This window comes from Oculina patagonica, chromosome 6, assembly GCF_052425735.1.
Source record: "Oculina patagonica isolate OP01 chromosome 6, crgOcupat, whole genome shotgun sequence".
Taxonomy (NCBI): Eukaryota; Metazoa; Cnidaria; class Anthozoa; order Scleractinia; family Oculinidae; genus Oculina; species Oculina patagonica.
This window is the reverse complement of record NC_135763.1, coordinates 8,420,424-8,436,157: the sequence shown is the minus strand read 5'-3', so window position 1 is coordinate 8,436,157 and position 15,734 is coordinate 8,420,424. Positions and strand designations below refer to the sequence as shown.

Below are 15,734 nucleotides of genomic sequence, written 5' to 3'. Positions count from 1 at the left end.
TATGGTTTATTTGAGTGCCTTTTTGACTCAGGAGGGGTACTCGGGATTTCAAGTGACAGGGATGATAGAAGGATTTTTGGGGGGTTTGTTTCTGGGGTAGGAAAATTTGGCAAATTTTTTTTTTTTTGATGTAACTAACAATTTAAGTAGAGATTTTTTGGGGTATTAAAAACAATCAAAAGATTCGCAGTAGTGCCTTGGTGCCTCATAGTTCTGTGAATAAAGCGAATAAAATCTTTGGGTTATGTCATTCCCCCTTTCTGGAAATTTAACTTAATTAAGGATTATAAATTCTGCATAGGGATCTCAAAACCGGAGCTAATTTACAACTTCTCAGTTTTAAAGAAATGCCGCAGCAAATTCGATTGTCTCATCAACGAAATGCTAATTATTCAAGACCTAAAGTCAACTTTAAACGTGCAAACTGACTCCATCCGCGCGAAACTATTTACATAACGATGCAGCAAATGTCTATTATTTTCCACAAACTAATTTATATTCACACCACGATACAACATTTTACCTTGATAATGATGTTAGTCACATCGAAACGTTGGACAACTTTAGTTTTAATTTTTGGTCCAGGGATTTTTGGTTTTTTTTTGGAAGCCCAAGGGATTTTTTTGGGTCTACCTTAACTTTTCTGATAAATAATAATATTGCTGCAATGTATTTTTTTTAGTACCCCCCTGGGGTTTTAAACCTCTCTCCCTTGGTAGTTTTCAGTGTCTTGTACACGCCCAGTACATTTCCCCCAGGGGGTAAAAGACAGAAGTGAAAAGGTACCCCAAACTTATCTGAAAACTGACATCTTTGATTTAAACGGTGTAAATAACAAACATGTCTCCTTTTTGCATATAATTTTTGGGGATAGTGTGGGTGCAATATGATACAGTTAAACGTGCTTAATAGACATTAGCAAACACATAGTGTACATGTCGTTATTAATGGGGTGTCAGTCAAAACGTAAATTAAAGAGAAAATATATGGACCTAAAATGTACAGGGACCTGCAGAACTCTGTAGTAACAAGGTGTCCAGGTATTTTTAAATACCTGGACGCCTTGTTAAAAGTGGGTGTAACTTTACCGATAAGGAATTATTGTCACACTAGCAACAGTTACAATGGCATGGATATAACAACATAAAGAGAAGTTTGGTTTTTTCCTTGTCTTGTTATGCTGTCATTATGATTATGCTACATTATGTTGTGTTGTTCACACTGGTGACATAAAACTTCAACATGGTGTTTTTCGCATTTGCTATTATGCCACTAGTGCCAACCAGGCCTTAGCTGGCAGGGCCGTTGCACCAGGAAAAGGTGGTTCTGGGGACACATGATTTGATTGGCTAGATTTTAACAAAGGGAATTAAATCAACCATTTTTAAATCCATCCCTTATAAAATACTTCAGTTATATATGTAAATCTTTCTTCAATAGTTGTTGTAGGGAGGCTTTAGCAAGAGTTTAGTGTACGGATTGATGGATCACCCCCTGGTCCCTGGGGGGGGGGGGGGCTCCCATATAAAAGGGGTTGGGATGCTAGTCAAAAATTGTAAAAAGAACCCCTAAAGGAGACCAATCTGGGCGTGGCTTGAATGTTTTTTTTACCCTAAAATGAGACCTTCACAGCTAAAATTATTGGGGTTTTGCCTGGAACACCCTAAGTGAGATGACCCCCCCCCCCCCCTGGTCGGAATTCCAGAAACCCCTCACCACTTGAGAGATGATTGCCAGTAGTGTACTGGCTGAGACAGCTGGTGAAGGCTACTGTACTTGCAAGCTTACTATACAATTATTTTTACCAAGCACAACAACAATCTAAGAGGATAGCAAAGGGGGTGTCGTGATCTCATTTCACGCACAAATTTTAAACCAAATTCACGCCTTACGTACACTTGAAACATCAAGAATTTATGAGTCATGTCTTTTATAGCTATTTTCACGCATCACGGTATATTCTTTGCCCTATTTTCATGTGTCATGGACTAATTTTTGCCCTTTTCATAGTCACGCGTAAACCCTTTGCTACCCTCGCCTAACACGCCATCACGTTGAAGGGAAAACACGTGAAAGGCTGCAAATGGGCAATTTCAAGAAGTGCATGTGTGGAGAGAAAGGCAGGAGACCTCCTCCCTTCATTTATCCTACACTACTTTAGATGACTTGGCAAAATGACATCAATAAACTTATACAACTTTAAGTTAGTTCCAAAACTAGCCAATAACTGTATTTTATTTTACCTTAATCTCAAGTTACTGGTCCATGTTATTAGAATTGTATACATGACACATCTTTCCTAAATTGTGCAAGTGCCAAAAACAAATAAATTCTGCATCTGCAGTGTATCATCTAGTTATGATAATTTTTACACTCGTACAAGGTACACTGTAAATACAGAATGGAAGGTATTGTAAGTAAAAACAGAATAATATATTAAACTTCTGAAAAAAAAAACCTCTGCCCCTCCTTCCACCAACAAAATACCAAAAAAAAATTGCCATCTTTATATTTACTACAAAACAACAACTTTAAATATATATGGGGTACCACTATTAAGAATAAAAATTAACCTAACAAACTTTACTCCTTCCCAATCTAAGAGGCTTATATCAGAAAAATTCTTATACAAGAAATTTACTAAAATATCAACATTTCTTCCCTTACTTTCAAGCTTGTTTTGCATTGCTATAGTTTGTTCAGAGAATTTTAATGCTACGGATGTTCTCTGATGTCTGTTAAAGGAATTGTCCTTCACATTATACTAATCTCATGAAAAAAAAATTGAAAAAGCCCTGGATTTTCTTCATATACATCATTTTAATTATATTGTGTTTATTATGTATTATTTTTATTTGTAGAGTGCTAATTAAAACAAACCCAAAGGAATTCTTATAGTATAATGCTTACAAATTATAAGTAACATCATTACTGTTTATTCCAAACAGCAGTCTTCAGTTCACAAAGTTCGGCTAGCCCTTTCACTCCCAAAATAACCAAAAGGAAAAAAAAAACAATTAGAACAACAACATCGAAGTACTTCTCAAAGCTTTCAATTGAACAGATCAACACAACTTGAACTTTTGGCGTTGTTATTGAACTAGTTACAACCAGCCTGTATAGTGTAATAAATATGAAGAGTGATTTCACATGAAAGTACTACAAGTACATGCTATGGTTTCGGTAATTGTGAAGAACAGCTCCCGCTAACCGACTGTCGGTCAACTGTCGGCCGACAGGTTACCAACAGTCGACCGACAGTCGGTTAGCGGGAGCTGTTCTTCACAATTACCATGGTTTCATCCACAAACTAGAAAGGTTAGAATTAACCAACCTATAAAGCAAAATGAATAGTACAGCTTGATAGCTTTCACTTGAATAGTAGAACAATTATAATATTGTGGCTTAAAAGTTGCAGGCTCATTGAATGATTTAAGGTTTGACTCTACGAATGAAAGGATTTAAATAAACTTCACTGCATCGGAATTATACCATTGAGTAAAAATTATGTTACGCAGCCTACACAATTATACCAGCTACTTATTTTGAATCACTTGTACAAGCATTTTACAACAACCACTGCTAAAACAACTTGAGTCAGTTCTGTATGTAATACAGCAGAATCTCGATTCTCGAACCTAGCTCCAAGGGAAATGAAAATTATAGCTGGTTCAATAAATTCGAGTTCAAAAAGTAGAGGGAAAAATTGCAGTGTTTGAATTGACTACGGTAATTGAAGTAAATTCAAGGGAAAAGACTTTTGGTTCAAGTTATCAGGAGGTTTGAGAAATCGAAATTCTACTTTACGTCTAAGTAATTAAGACGGATTCCGCTGAAGTTCGAGCGAGTGCGTGACAAAAATCCACTCATTGCTGGCAACGTTTGTATATTATTTAGTCTCTGTTCATTTGTCTTGTGACCCCGCAATCAAATTCTGCATTCTCGGAAAAATCAACTCGGTCGCGCGCCATTTTGTTTTGAACTGGCGCAAACGTCCGTTAACTGAAAGGACAACTTAAAATCCATTGTTCTCTCGCGGGGTCGCTGTGCTAATTTTTGGCAGGTTTTTGTTAGCTGTACTAAAACTGTTGCCATGCTGAGGTCTTTTTGGTAACTTTATTTTTGCCTTTTGCTCGAAAATTGTGCGGAAACCATCTTAATATATATTATTATGGAAAATGGTTATTGAATATCATTTTCTTCCTCTAGCATGTCCTCTATCTCTTTTTCCCATTCAGCACTGTCCTCATTATCTACAACTTCAAAATCCTGCAAAAACAAAAATAATCAGATTTCCTGGTGTCCTTTTACGCCGCAGAAAAATATTTTTCGGCAGAGTTTGTAGTCTCGGAAGGGATTAAAGAACTGTTTAATATTTGTATATTAAGGGCAAAATAATTAAAATTCACCTGTAATTCTGCTTGAAGTTCTTTTTCCCATTCAGGAATGTCATCTTGGGTTTCTAAGAGGGATAAGCAGAAATTCAAAATCTAGCGCACATTCTGTTTTCCAATTTTTTTTTTTAGAATAATTTATTACAAGGTTTATAGATTTAACATGATGATAAACACTTAACTAAAGCCTTGCACAAAATAAATTTGGTTGCTACTGACATGATAACTTTCATTGAACATTGCAACCATGATAACATGACAAACCTCTTGATAACAGTTTTCATATGATTATCAGGTGGTGGCATTAATTAAACAAGTTTAGTGCCACACATTACTGCCTAAAATGTCTGTGGTAGCAACAGAAATGTGAGCCAGGACAATTGCTCTGACCTGCTCAAAAAACTTTTTACCTGCTGTGTTAATTAACAAATAGGAAAACATTGCTTGAACAAATGCTTTAAAACAACTATAAGCAAACCCCACCTTCGGCCACCCCTGTAGAAGCCAAAATTTTTAATAAGTCCCACCTACCTTTTAAACCTCACTGTCCAACAAAGTGTCCCTTCAATTTTTATTCAATTGAAGGCAGACTGCAAGAATGACACTTTGGTTTTTTGGCCATTTTTGAAAGTGCTCAAAAATAGTGGAATTTTGGCATGTGAACTTCCTTTTACATGAGAAACATTGTTGTGAAGTTTTTTTTACTGGTTTGCACTCCATTTTTGAGAGTTTAGAAGCAGCATTTCTTTAGATAAGGACAAAACACTGAAAAGAAAGCTGCTTCCAAATTCTGAGTTTTTTGCATACTATATTTCTCCAAAATGAAGTGCAAAGCAGTGGCAAAAACTCTGTAATAATGTTTCTCATGTAAAAGGAAGTTCACATGCCAAAATTCAGCTATTTTTTTAGCACCATAAAACCAAGTGTAATTCTTGTCGCCATGCCTTCAATTTTTACAGACTGATGTTAATTTTAATCTGCAGAGACTTACCAGATTTTACTGGCTGTTTTATTCCTTCTGTTGGTTTTGACTGATTGCTTTGATCTGCCTCCTGCTTCTTTTCAACTCCAATTTGTCTAAGGTCGTCATGACTGAGCTCTAACATAGAAGATATTTTCAAGTAAAGAATGTGAAAACTAGGACAACAGTGGACTTTTACTGAACAGTAGTTCATGTCTATTATTAATAATTAATTATAATATTTATATTATCTTCACAATAACAGAAAAAAGTCTTAGTGATTAGTATTTTTATATTTTATATTAATTTTGTATATTTATTTCAGTGTCCCCAATTAGCTATTTAGCTAAACACCCTGACACTTAAATAAAGTTTATGTATGTTATGTATGTATGTCTGTAATTGAGTCTAGTGGCCAATCAGGCCTGAACTTATCTCCGTTTCCTTAGCATGAAGTGACTAGTCCCTGAGTATTGTTTTCTACTTCCCCTGGATGGGATGCTCGTCCATCACAGGATTACCCCCAGCATTTAATTCGCCGGTACCCATTTATACACCTGAGCCAGGTTGTCCAAAGCATGATTCAGCCAATCCAGGGTAAGCATGAAGTTTGATTTCAGTTTTTTAACTTTTCAGTGAGGTTTTCTGTTTATATTTCTGTCCTCCAGTTTTGCCAACTAATCTCAATCTCAACAAAATATAAGCAATAAAAACAGGTTTATGCAAGAGAAATTGAACCCTTGACCAACTTTTAATCCTGGATTAGTATGAATCAGCTTTCGAACATCCAGCCCCAGGGTTGAGTGAGGCACTGTGAGTCAGAGTAAAGTGTTTTGCCCAAGAACACAATGCAGTGCCCCAGCTCGAACCTGCGCCGCTCAATCCAAAGTCGGGCGCACTAAACACTAGGCCACCACACCTCTCAAAAATTAGAATAATAACTTATAATAATTATCTTTCACAAAATATAATTATCATTTTCCTAATGTATGCAAATGATCACCTTTGTCAACGAACATGTCTGCTACAAAGAAATTCTGTTTCTCATTTGACTACAGTGAATACAGTAAGATGAGCAACACTGGGGATACAGGATTTGAAACAGTGTAAACACACCTAAAGACTGTTCTTAGTCTTGTACTTCAATACCCCTAAACTTGAAATCTTGTTGCAGCCCTCATTCATGTAAACATGTAATTTTACTGGTCCTCTAGTGGAGCAGTTGCTATTGTTTTTGGGACTAGTAAGTGCATTGTTCATTTTGTTTGTTCTGTTGTTCCCTTGAAGGATAGCGAGCCATTCATGTGAGACCATGCGAGAACTGCTACCCTACCCACATTCCAATCAGTGAACTACCGTAAAGATTCGATTTAGCGCCCGGGGCGCTTATTTACTTTTGGCACCTCAAAGGAAGGCGCTTATTCGAGACAGGGCGCTTATTTGATTTTTTGAGGAACAACCAAATGTATCTAACAATAACAGAAACTGTAACAGTTAGAAATTGTTAAAAGTTCAGTTACTTTTAAAATAATTGTTCATTTTAACAGTAAATATATACATGAACTGTACGGTGAACTGTCAGGAGTTTATCTAGTTGGCGTCAATGACTTCAGTAGGGGCAGTTATCCGCAATAGGGGCACTTATTAGAATAGGGGTGCTTATAAGAATGGGGGCGCTAATTAGAATGGGGGCGCTTATTGGAATAGGGGCGCTTATTTACAAAAACACATTCAAAGGGGGGCGCTTATTCAGAAGGGGGCGCTTATTGGAAGGAGGGCGCTAAATCGAATCATTACGGTACATGTATAGGCAATACAGTGGAACTCCGATATAACGATATGCCAAGGGATCAGTAAAATTATATCGTTATATCAAGGTATCGTTATATCGAGACTCCTGATATAACGATATGGCCGTAAAATAGCCGAAAATATCGTTATATCGGGGTAAAATTAAAATGTACTTTTTAACTGCATATTATTTTATTCAACTTGTAATGAGTATCAAATGACTGACATGATTCACAAATGTAGCGTTTCAACTGTTTCAAGCACGTAGTGGCAGTGTCCTTAAACAATTTGCAAAGCATTACACGTTTTCAAGGATACAGGACAATGTCTGTGGTCTATATGAATCGTAAAAGGAACACAAAACTAAACTTAAACATGTGAAGTTGCGACTGTAATCGTCTTTACTTATCGCTCTTTGTACTGATACTGTAATATCGTTATATCGGGGAAGATTTTACGCTCGGTACGATAAATTCTCATCGTTATATTGAGAATATCGTTATATCGAAGATCGTTATATCGGGGTTCTGTCCCATACATTTAACTGTAACTTTTGCCGGGACATAGCATATTCATTGTTATACCGGGGATATCGTTGTATCGAGGATCGTTATATCGGGGTTCCACTGTAGTGGGTATGAATACATGTACAGACATTGAATCCCGATTACTTAAACCTTCAAGGGAAATCAAAAAGGGTTCAAGTTATCAGGAGTTTGAGTTATCGAGGGTAAAATCAGTAAGAAAATAACCCGGAGGGGAATCGGAAAAGGATTGAGTTAGCGGGAGGTTTGAGTTATCGAGATTCAACTGTATATGTATTTTTACAGCTGTATAAACACCTTCTAGTGATATCCCACACAGGTGTTACAGGTTGAACTGAACACCATGCAGAATAACTTGAAAATTATCACTACCTTGTTCTGAATGTGCAAATGAGTCACTAATAAATTCATTATGAACAGAGTGCTCATCAACAATAGGCTCAGAGAAATCCTCTTCTGGAGTTTTCTGTAAAAGACAAAGTAAGAAAAACTTCAGTTAGTTTAAAGCTGATATTGAAACACTGCAAATGACAGTCAAAGGTATTACTTACTTGTGTTTCAGCATTTTTTCTGGGTATACTAATAGCTCCGCTTTGACTTGATTCTGCAAATCAAACCAGAAAATTACCCCAATCAAATTACCAAAGGCAGTACTGTCAGTAGTGATTACATTTGTCTTATCTTAAATGTTTACATGTAGTTTATGTTGTTCACTCAGACACGACAAGGAGCACTGCTACCTATGCATCCACATACTTGAGATTACAGTCAGGTTTTTTTTGTTTACTCCAATGGTTTTCCATTAACCACAATTATGCACCTGGGTGGTGTTAGAAGTAGTGTGGGGGGTAAAACATGTCTCGCCCAAAAGCACAAATATACAATACAGTATAGCTAGCATCCAGTACACTAAAAATACTGCAAGACAATTTAGAAACCCTCTGCTTATCATAACCAAATTCTCAGAAATAATTTTGAAGAAATGCACAGCAACCAACAAGGAGAGTCCATTTTTGAGTCAGGAGTTAATAAGGAATAAAACGAACCAGTATCTGACTTTGTTTCTGATGTGGTTGACTGTCTGTCACTGCCATTAGAGCTGCTGCCGCCTATCAAAAGAACCAAGATATATTGATAAATAAATTGACATTACAATCTAAGTCAATAATCAGAACCCTGAACAGTTCAGCAAAGCAAGCAGGATTGACACCAATTTCAGAATTCTGTTACACTACCAAATTCTTCACATTAAATTCCAAACATAAAATTAAAATTTATTAAGTTAAATTAAAAAAGTAATTTATTTAATATTATAGTTTGATACCATATTTTCCCATCAGTTTTCGACTTTTGGCAGCACAAAATTCCAGGAAATAAGAGATATACAAAAAATACTGATTCAGAAAGTGTTCACAAATTATTATCTCCTATCTTGAGTACTTTTTTACCTGCAGCAGCTAGTGATGTAAGCTGTGTTGATTGTTTTATTAGTGACACTCTGTAAAAGTAATTCCTCCAAAATCTCTCTTCTGAAATTCTGGTTGAAGGAAAAAAAAATCAAATCCCAGTTCTGTAATCAGTGTTTCCAATAAGAACTGACCGCTGACGAAAAGTATTGGCTTCTTCACTCAGAGAAGTCAGCTACTTTTTCAGTGACTCTACTCAAACCAGCTGCCTACTTTAATTGAAACCCCTGCAGATCAACTTTTGAAGATGAGAGTGTGTTCCAAAGAGTTCAATGCAAATAAGTATAGTGTGTTGCCATTTCTGGCTTCTAAGCTTTGTTTTTGCTGTTTTAAGGAAGCTCCTTAGCTTGGTCTTCTAACACCTATGGTCATTCCAGGAAGCAAGAACTCTACTTTTACATTGTAGCTTACATGCATAAACTGTTCTTTCTAAATTGATTTTATATGCAAATGGCCCTTTTGCAACAAATGGCCACATGGTACAAAATCTGCCATGTTGGCTGGCAAGCTGTACCCACTGAGATATTCAAAACAAAGATAAGACAAGCTTCACTGTTTAAAGTCACTTTATATTGGAGGCTGTTGCATTCTTGACTTTTGGCATCCAACATGGCAGATATTGTACCATGACTGCTTGCTACAAAAGGCCCATTATTTTCAGAAGAAAGAGACCGGTATTAACAAATGCTGCTGTATATAATTATATATGGTGTACATGCAGACTTGACTTACTTTTTTGGTACAAGCTGGAATCTCATTTTGCTAAGATTCTTGTCTTCCTGTAGGGTTGCCAAGGCAACTGGGAACATAGAATCACTTTCAAAGTGGAATGGAACACCAGAAGGAGGATCTCGCAAAAAGTTTCTTTCATCCTTAAATTGTATGAAAAACAATATATGAATTACCGGTATTTAGAAATTATAAAATATTATTATTTATAGTGCAATTCAAGTAACTACATCAAAGCGCAATTATGGTGGATTGTAATTAAGAATGCTGAAAGTGACCTTTATAATAATATGTAAGTCTGTTTCTAAAACTGCTCATCATCATCTTTATCAATTATTTTGTCATGCCAGTAGATGCAAAAGGCCATTTCTAAAATTACTCCTGACAGGTAATTCTCATAAAGAATGTGAAAACCACATGAAAGTTGTTATCTGAGTGTGCTTTCCAGCCCATTCCTCTAAAAGGGTCCATAATGTCTGTGCTATTGTTGGACATTGTATTAGTTAGTATTTTAAACAATAAAATTTTCAACTCACTGTTGAAAGAGCCAATATTTGATTTTTCATGGTTTCTTCTTCATTGTATCCAACCCATGGAGGAACTGCGGCCTCTGAAGTCGTCAGTGAAGAAGAAAAAGGATTACCATTAAAAATAGTTTCACACATGCACGCAATAAATATTGTTATTGGGTGTGACAGATAAGGGTTGTCAACCTACATTCAAACAGAGCCTGGGTTCATAAAATAAAGGTTATATACTTGTAACACCGCACAGCAAAATAAGAGTATTGCAGCTACTCTTCTGGATGGTAAACTATACTAGGGCCAGCACAAGAAACCCTTCAGCATTTGGCCAGATTGCTTGCCTATTACAAAGAATTTACCAGTACCAATATTATACACTTATGGGAGACACGGTGGCTCAATGGCTATTGCACTGAAACTCGTAACGACTGGTCTAGGTTCAAACCCAGGTGACCCGGGTGACTGTGTTGTGTTCTTGGGCAAGACACTTTACTATCACATTGCCTCTCTCCAGCCAGTTGTATAAATAGATTCAAGCAAATTATTGCTGGGTAAAAGTCCGGATAGCCTTGTAATGGACTAGCAACTCATCCAGGTGAAAGTAGAAATACTCCTAGTCGCTTCATGCTACAAAAACTGGGATAAGTTCTGGCTTTATGGGACATTTGGCCCACTGCAGATTAATGCAGCTGAATTAAGAGAAACCTTGAGAGTAAAAATTCTTGCACAAAAACACAACATCTGGAATTCAATGCACTAACCTTTGGGTCACCACGCTTTACAGTAGCTATAGGGGACCCGGGTGTAGATTGGTAAAATTCAAGATGCGCCAAGATGACTGAACCTTGAAACTTTAAAGACCTTAATGGCAATATAATCAGTTCTCTCTTAGTCTTTACCTTTTCTCTTGTGTTTCTCCTTTAGAAATTCATCTTGTTCCTTGTTAAAATCTCCAATTATTGACTACAAATGAATTGAAAAACAAAACATCACTACTTGTTAACCAAGTCTTGACTAAGAACGAAAGCATGTTCGGCAACACAATTTCAAGTTAAAACCACAGGCTTCCCAAGCTCAAAATACATGGTGTATGGGACAGCTTGTGTATATAGAGAAGTGTATGAGAAAGTCACTGATCGTAAAAAAAAAATTGTGTAAATAACTAGTATCTAATTTGAAAAGGAGAGACAACGATTTTAAATAACTTCAATAAACAGTGCTAGAATGGCTTTAAAATTGTCATAAGGGAGAAGAAAACAACAAATTTGAGGTAGGAAAACTTTATTTCAAATTTGATAGTTATTTACACAATTTTTTTACGATCAGTGACTTTCCCATACAATTCTCTATATACACAAGCTGTCCAATACACCACATAATTATTTTGAGCTTGGGGAGCCTGTGGTTAAAACTGGCACAAACCTGCTTTTCGACTGTTTCCTTCACAGAGTCCTTCACTTTATAAGCAGTACTTGTTGCAACATTTGCGAAACTGAAAAGGAAATCTTAAAAAACAAAACAAGGGACAACAACAGCATGAGATCAAGGCATGTGCAACAATGCTCCTTTACTGAAACATTTTTTGCTGTAATTGAATTGGAATTCGCATTTTATGGATTTATGAGCAAGAAATCCAGATTTGTCAGTCAGGGGTGAAAAATTGACCTGTGTGTGTGAGATCGATATTTTGGATCCACAGGCTAGGCATGAGATATCATATAGACTTGTGTGCATAATGCATGAGAGTTGGCAGGTCTAACATTGTTTATGTAAGGGTTTCACTGTAATTTAAAAGCTCATCTTTAACCAGCTGCACACTAAAGCCACTAGCTGAGATATTCGCCTCATGTGCCTGTTTGCTCAGCCATTTATTCACTGCACATTTCACCACAGACAGTTAGGAAAGTGCTTAGCAAGTTTGATTCGGAATCCGCCATGTTGAATCACGTGAGCATTCTGCTTGTTTTCTTGGTCAGTTGATATTTCTGGCTGAGCAAGTAGCTCACATCGCCCGCACAAGTTGAAGATTTTTCCTCTTGAGGCAAAAAATATAAAACAGAATAGATATTTTCCTCAAGGCCTCGCGAGGTAAAATTCTCATGAAAAATGTCCACACACAAGAGAAATATGCTGAGCGGACAGGCACAAAAGGGGGTTAGCTCAGCTCTAACTAGTGTGCGGCTGGCTTTAGGGGAGCAAGGGTGGCGCAGTGGTGAGTGTGCTCGCCTCCTATCAGTGTAACCCAGGTTTGATTCCTGGAACCAGTGTCATATGTGGGTTGAGTTTGTTGTTGGTTCTCGTCCTTGCTCCGAGGGTTTTTCTCCAGGTTTTCCATTTTCCTCCCTCCACATAGACCAACACTTCTAAATTCCGATTCAATCAGGAACTTGAGGGCCACAGGTTTGTTAGTCGCAAGACTAATAAGTGCGACCCTCGTTAACAATAAATAATGTCAAATCAACAGGCCCTCTGATCTTCTCTTGAACTTAAGGTGGCTCGACCCAGTTTTTTTCTAGTGATACCAATCAACTTTGAAACCCTCATACTTAAAGGGATTAATGTCAATGACATATCTACTATATCACATGGATTACACATAGACTGAACTGCAATATGATATAAATTTTTGGGAGATCGGAATGAATATCACGTGACAATGACGTCACACAGGTTTTTGCTCTGAATCGAATTTTAGCCCGTAACCGCATTTTCTCTCGAGATCGTCCACGCTACGTATACCTTGAGTGTTTGCCTTCAGCTCTGCGGAGTTTCATCGAAATCTACAAGAGGAATTTTGAAATATCTTGGAATTTCTTTTTAGATGGTGTAATTTATGCGTAAAATATAGACAAGACTTCATATAAAGAAATTTGCTTCTTTCTTGATGTTTAATAAGAGGCTTCAGTCCTCAATCCTTTTAAAAATGTCCCATATCCGATATCCAAACCGTAAAAAGTAGGTAGACTTGTGCGATTTCGAAAAATATGGAATATATATGAATCATAGTGAAGCTCAATGTTTAGCTCTATTTACCAATTTTTCGCCTACTTTCGCAAAAAAACGATTATTTCAAAACTCGTCGATGAATTTTCTCCAAAATTTCTCAGGGTGGCAATTGATCAATACACTAAACAATCCCTGAATTTCATGCTCATTGAAAACTTCTAAGGTTGTCTTACATAAACGCAAAATTGAGTAAATATTGAAGCGATCTCGTAGTTTTGAATAATTTTGTGCTCTGGGATTTCCTATTGTTTCGAGTTGAACACAACATCGAATTCCTGTGCACCACGCGTGAAATGACAACGCTTGGCCACCTTCCGAAAGCTTACCGAAATCTTTCCGAAATATGGTCCGTTTTAAAGAAAACAATGGTAAAAAAATTGTCATGCAACAACTTTTCTTGTGCGGTCGACGTCTTGGCTGAGTTGAAAGTTAAAAGTGCCAAGAACAAGAAATGCAAAACAAAAAAAGGCCGCCGTACTGAATGCTACGCTAAAGAAACTTAAAAATCAAAAGAAAGAAAGTGTAAACGAGGTAAGTTTCTGAGTACGCTGTCAAGTCATTTGTAAATGACTGGAATGGCGTCAAAACATAACCGGCTTTGAGTTTCGTTCATTCATTGTTTACTTGAACTCGAGAAAATTACCATATTCCGAAAGATTTCGGAAAGCTTTCGGAAGGTGGCCAAGCATAGTTATTTCACACGTGGTGCACAGGAATTCGATGTTGTGTTCAACTCGAAACAAAAGGAAATCCCAGAGCACAAAATTATTCAAAACTACGAGATCGCTTCAATATTTACTCAATTTTGCGTTTATGTTAGACAGCCTTAGAAGTTTTCAATGAGCATGAAATTCAGGGATTGTTTAGTTTACTGATCAATTGCCACCCTGAAAAATTTTGGAGAAAATTCATCAACGAGTTTTGAAATAATCGCTTTTTTGCGAAAGTAGGCGTAAAATTGGTAAATAGAGCTAAACATTGAGCTTCACTATGATTCATATATATTCCATATTTTTCGAAATCGCACAAGTCTACCTACTTTTTACGGGTTGGATATCGGATATGGGACATTTTTAAAAGGATTGAGGACTGAAGCCTCTTATTAAACATCAAGAAAGAAGCAAATTTCTCTATATGAAGTCTTGTCTATATTTTACGCATAAATTACACCATCTAAAAAGAAATTCCAAGATATTTCAAAATTCCTCTTGTAGATTTCGATGAAACTCCGCAGAGCTGAAGGCAAACACTCAAGGTATACGTAGCGTGGACGATCTCGAGAGAAAATGCGGTTACGGGCTAAAATTCGATTCAGAGCAAAAACCTGTGTGACGTCATTGTCACGTGATATTCATTCCGATCTCCCAAAAATTTATATCATATTGCAGTTCAGTCTATGTGTAATCCATGTGATATAGTGGATATCTCATTGACATTAATCCCTTTAAGAATAAGGGTTTTAAAGTTGATAGGTATCGCTAGAAAAAAACTGGGTCGAGCCACCTTAATTCTCATAATTTAACCCTGTCCCTTCTCAGTAGCTCTTGAAAAAAAAGCCCCTGGTGGCTTTAAATATGTATTTTGCCAAAGACCCTTTATGGTAAATATGGGTATTAACATGTACAAAATTTGTTTACAAAACAAATGGGTACTGCAAGCAAAAATGTAAGCTAATACCATATAATTGTACAACAGGATTCATGTAAATAATTTCCCACTTCAATATTCCTCCTTTAAATCGCCTAAAACATATTTACAGATAAGGCATGATTGGTCATTTGCATTAAATAAAGCACTATAAAAACAGTTATTATTAAAAAATTATGTTAAATAAAATCTACATGTACATGTTGAATCTGTGCACTACATCTGATAGTAATATCCAACAAAAAAAGCACAATTCTGGCGGGCTTTATAAACCAAATACCTACTTCCTACATTTTTGGCCATGTCTTTTGCATAATCCAGATCGGACGCCTTGGTGTCTTGCGATGTTTTGTTCTGTTGCGTGTCGGTTTTGTCGTCCCCTCCATCGCCACTGCAGCTCTCAACATCAGTTTTTTGCTCCCCTTCAGCGGATTTTTCCTCGACTTTCTCGCCGCTTTGACTTGCCTGAGGTCCCAAAGAAGACCACCAATTGAACATCGTTTTTCAAGTCGCCCTTTGCAGCCAAAAATCTGTTTTTAGAATTCGGCCCTGGGATAATTTTCGTCCTTCTTCGTAGCCATAATGTTTCCGTGACGTCACATTCTCAAATGTTATGAGCACGCGGTGTTGTGTTAGCGGCTTTTTCTGAAATCGTATGCGCAAAGCCGTCG

General features: G+C 36.8%; 1 protein-coding gene and 1 long non-coding RNA gene across 2 annotated transcripts; both read right to left on the bottom strand.

The window, feature by feature from the left end:
• Positions 1-2,204: 2,204 nt before the first annotated feature.
• LOC144656939 (uncharacterized) lies at positions 2,205-3,831 on the bottom strand. The gene is made up of 2 exons (XR_013571421.1): positions 3,293-3,831; positions 2,205-3,172 (listed from the first exon to the last, which is right to left on the bottom strand). It is a non-coding gene; the product is annotated as an uncharacterized LOC144656939 (long non-coding RNA).
• Positions 3,832-4,104: 273 nt separating this feature from the next.
• Positions 4,105-15,688, bottom strand: LOC144656219 (synapse-associated protein 1-like). The gene is made up of 12 exons (XM_078516461.1): positions 15,348-15,688; positions 11,833-11,915; positions 11,310-11,373; positions 10,423-10,496; positions 9,890-10,029; positions 9,140-9,228; positions 8,738-8,800; positions 8,243-8,295; positions 8,064-8,157; positions 5,386-5,493; positions 4,410-4,462; positions 4,105-4,269 (listed from the first exon to the last, which is right to left on the bottom strand). The coding sequence occupies exons 1-12, from the start codon at positions 15,559-15,561 to the stop codon at positions 4,183-4,185; spliced, it is 1,122 nt and encodes a 373-aa protein (XP_078372587.1). The 5' UTR covers positions 15,562-15,688; the 3' UTR covers positions 4,105-4,182.
• Positions 15,689-15,734: the final 46 nt, after the last annotated feature.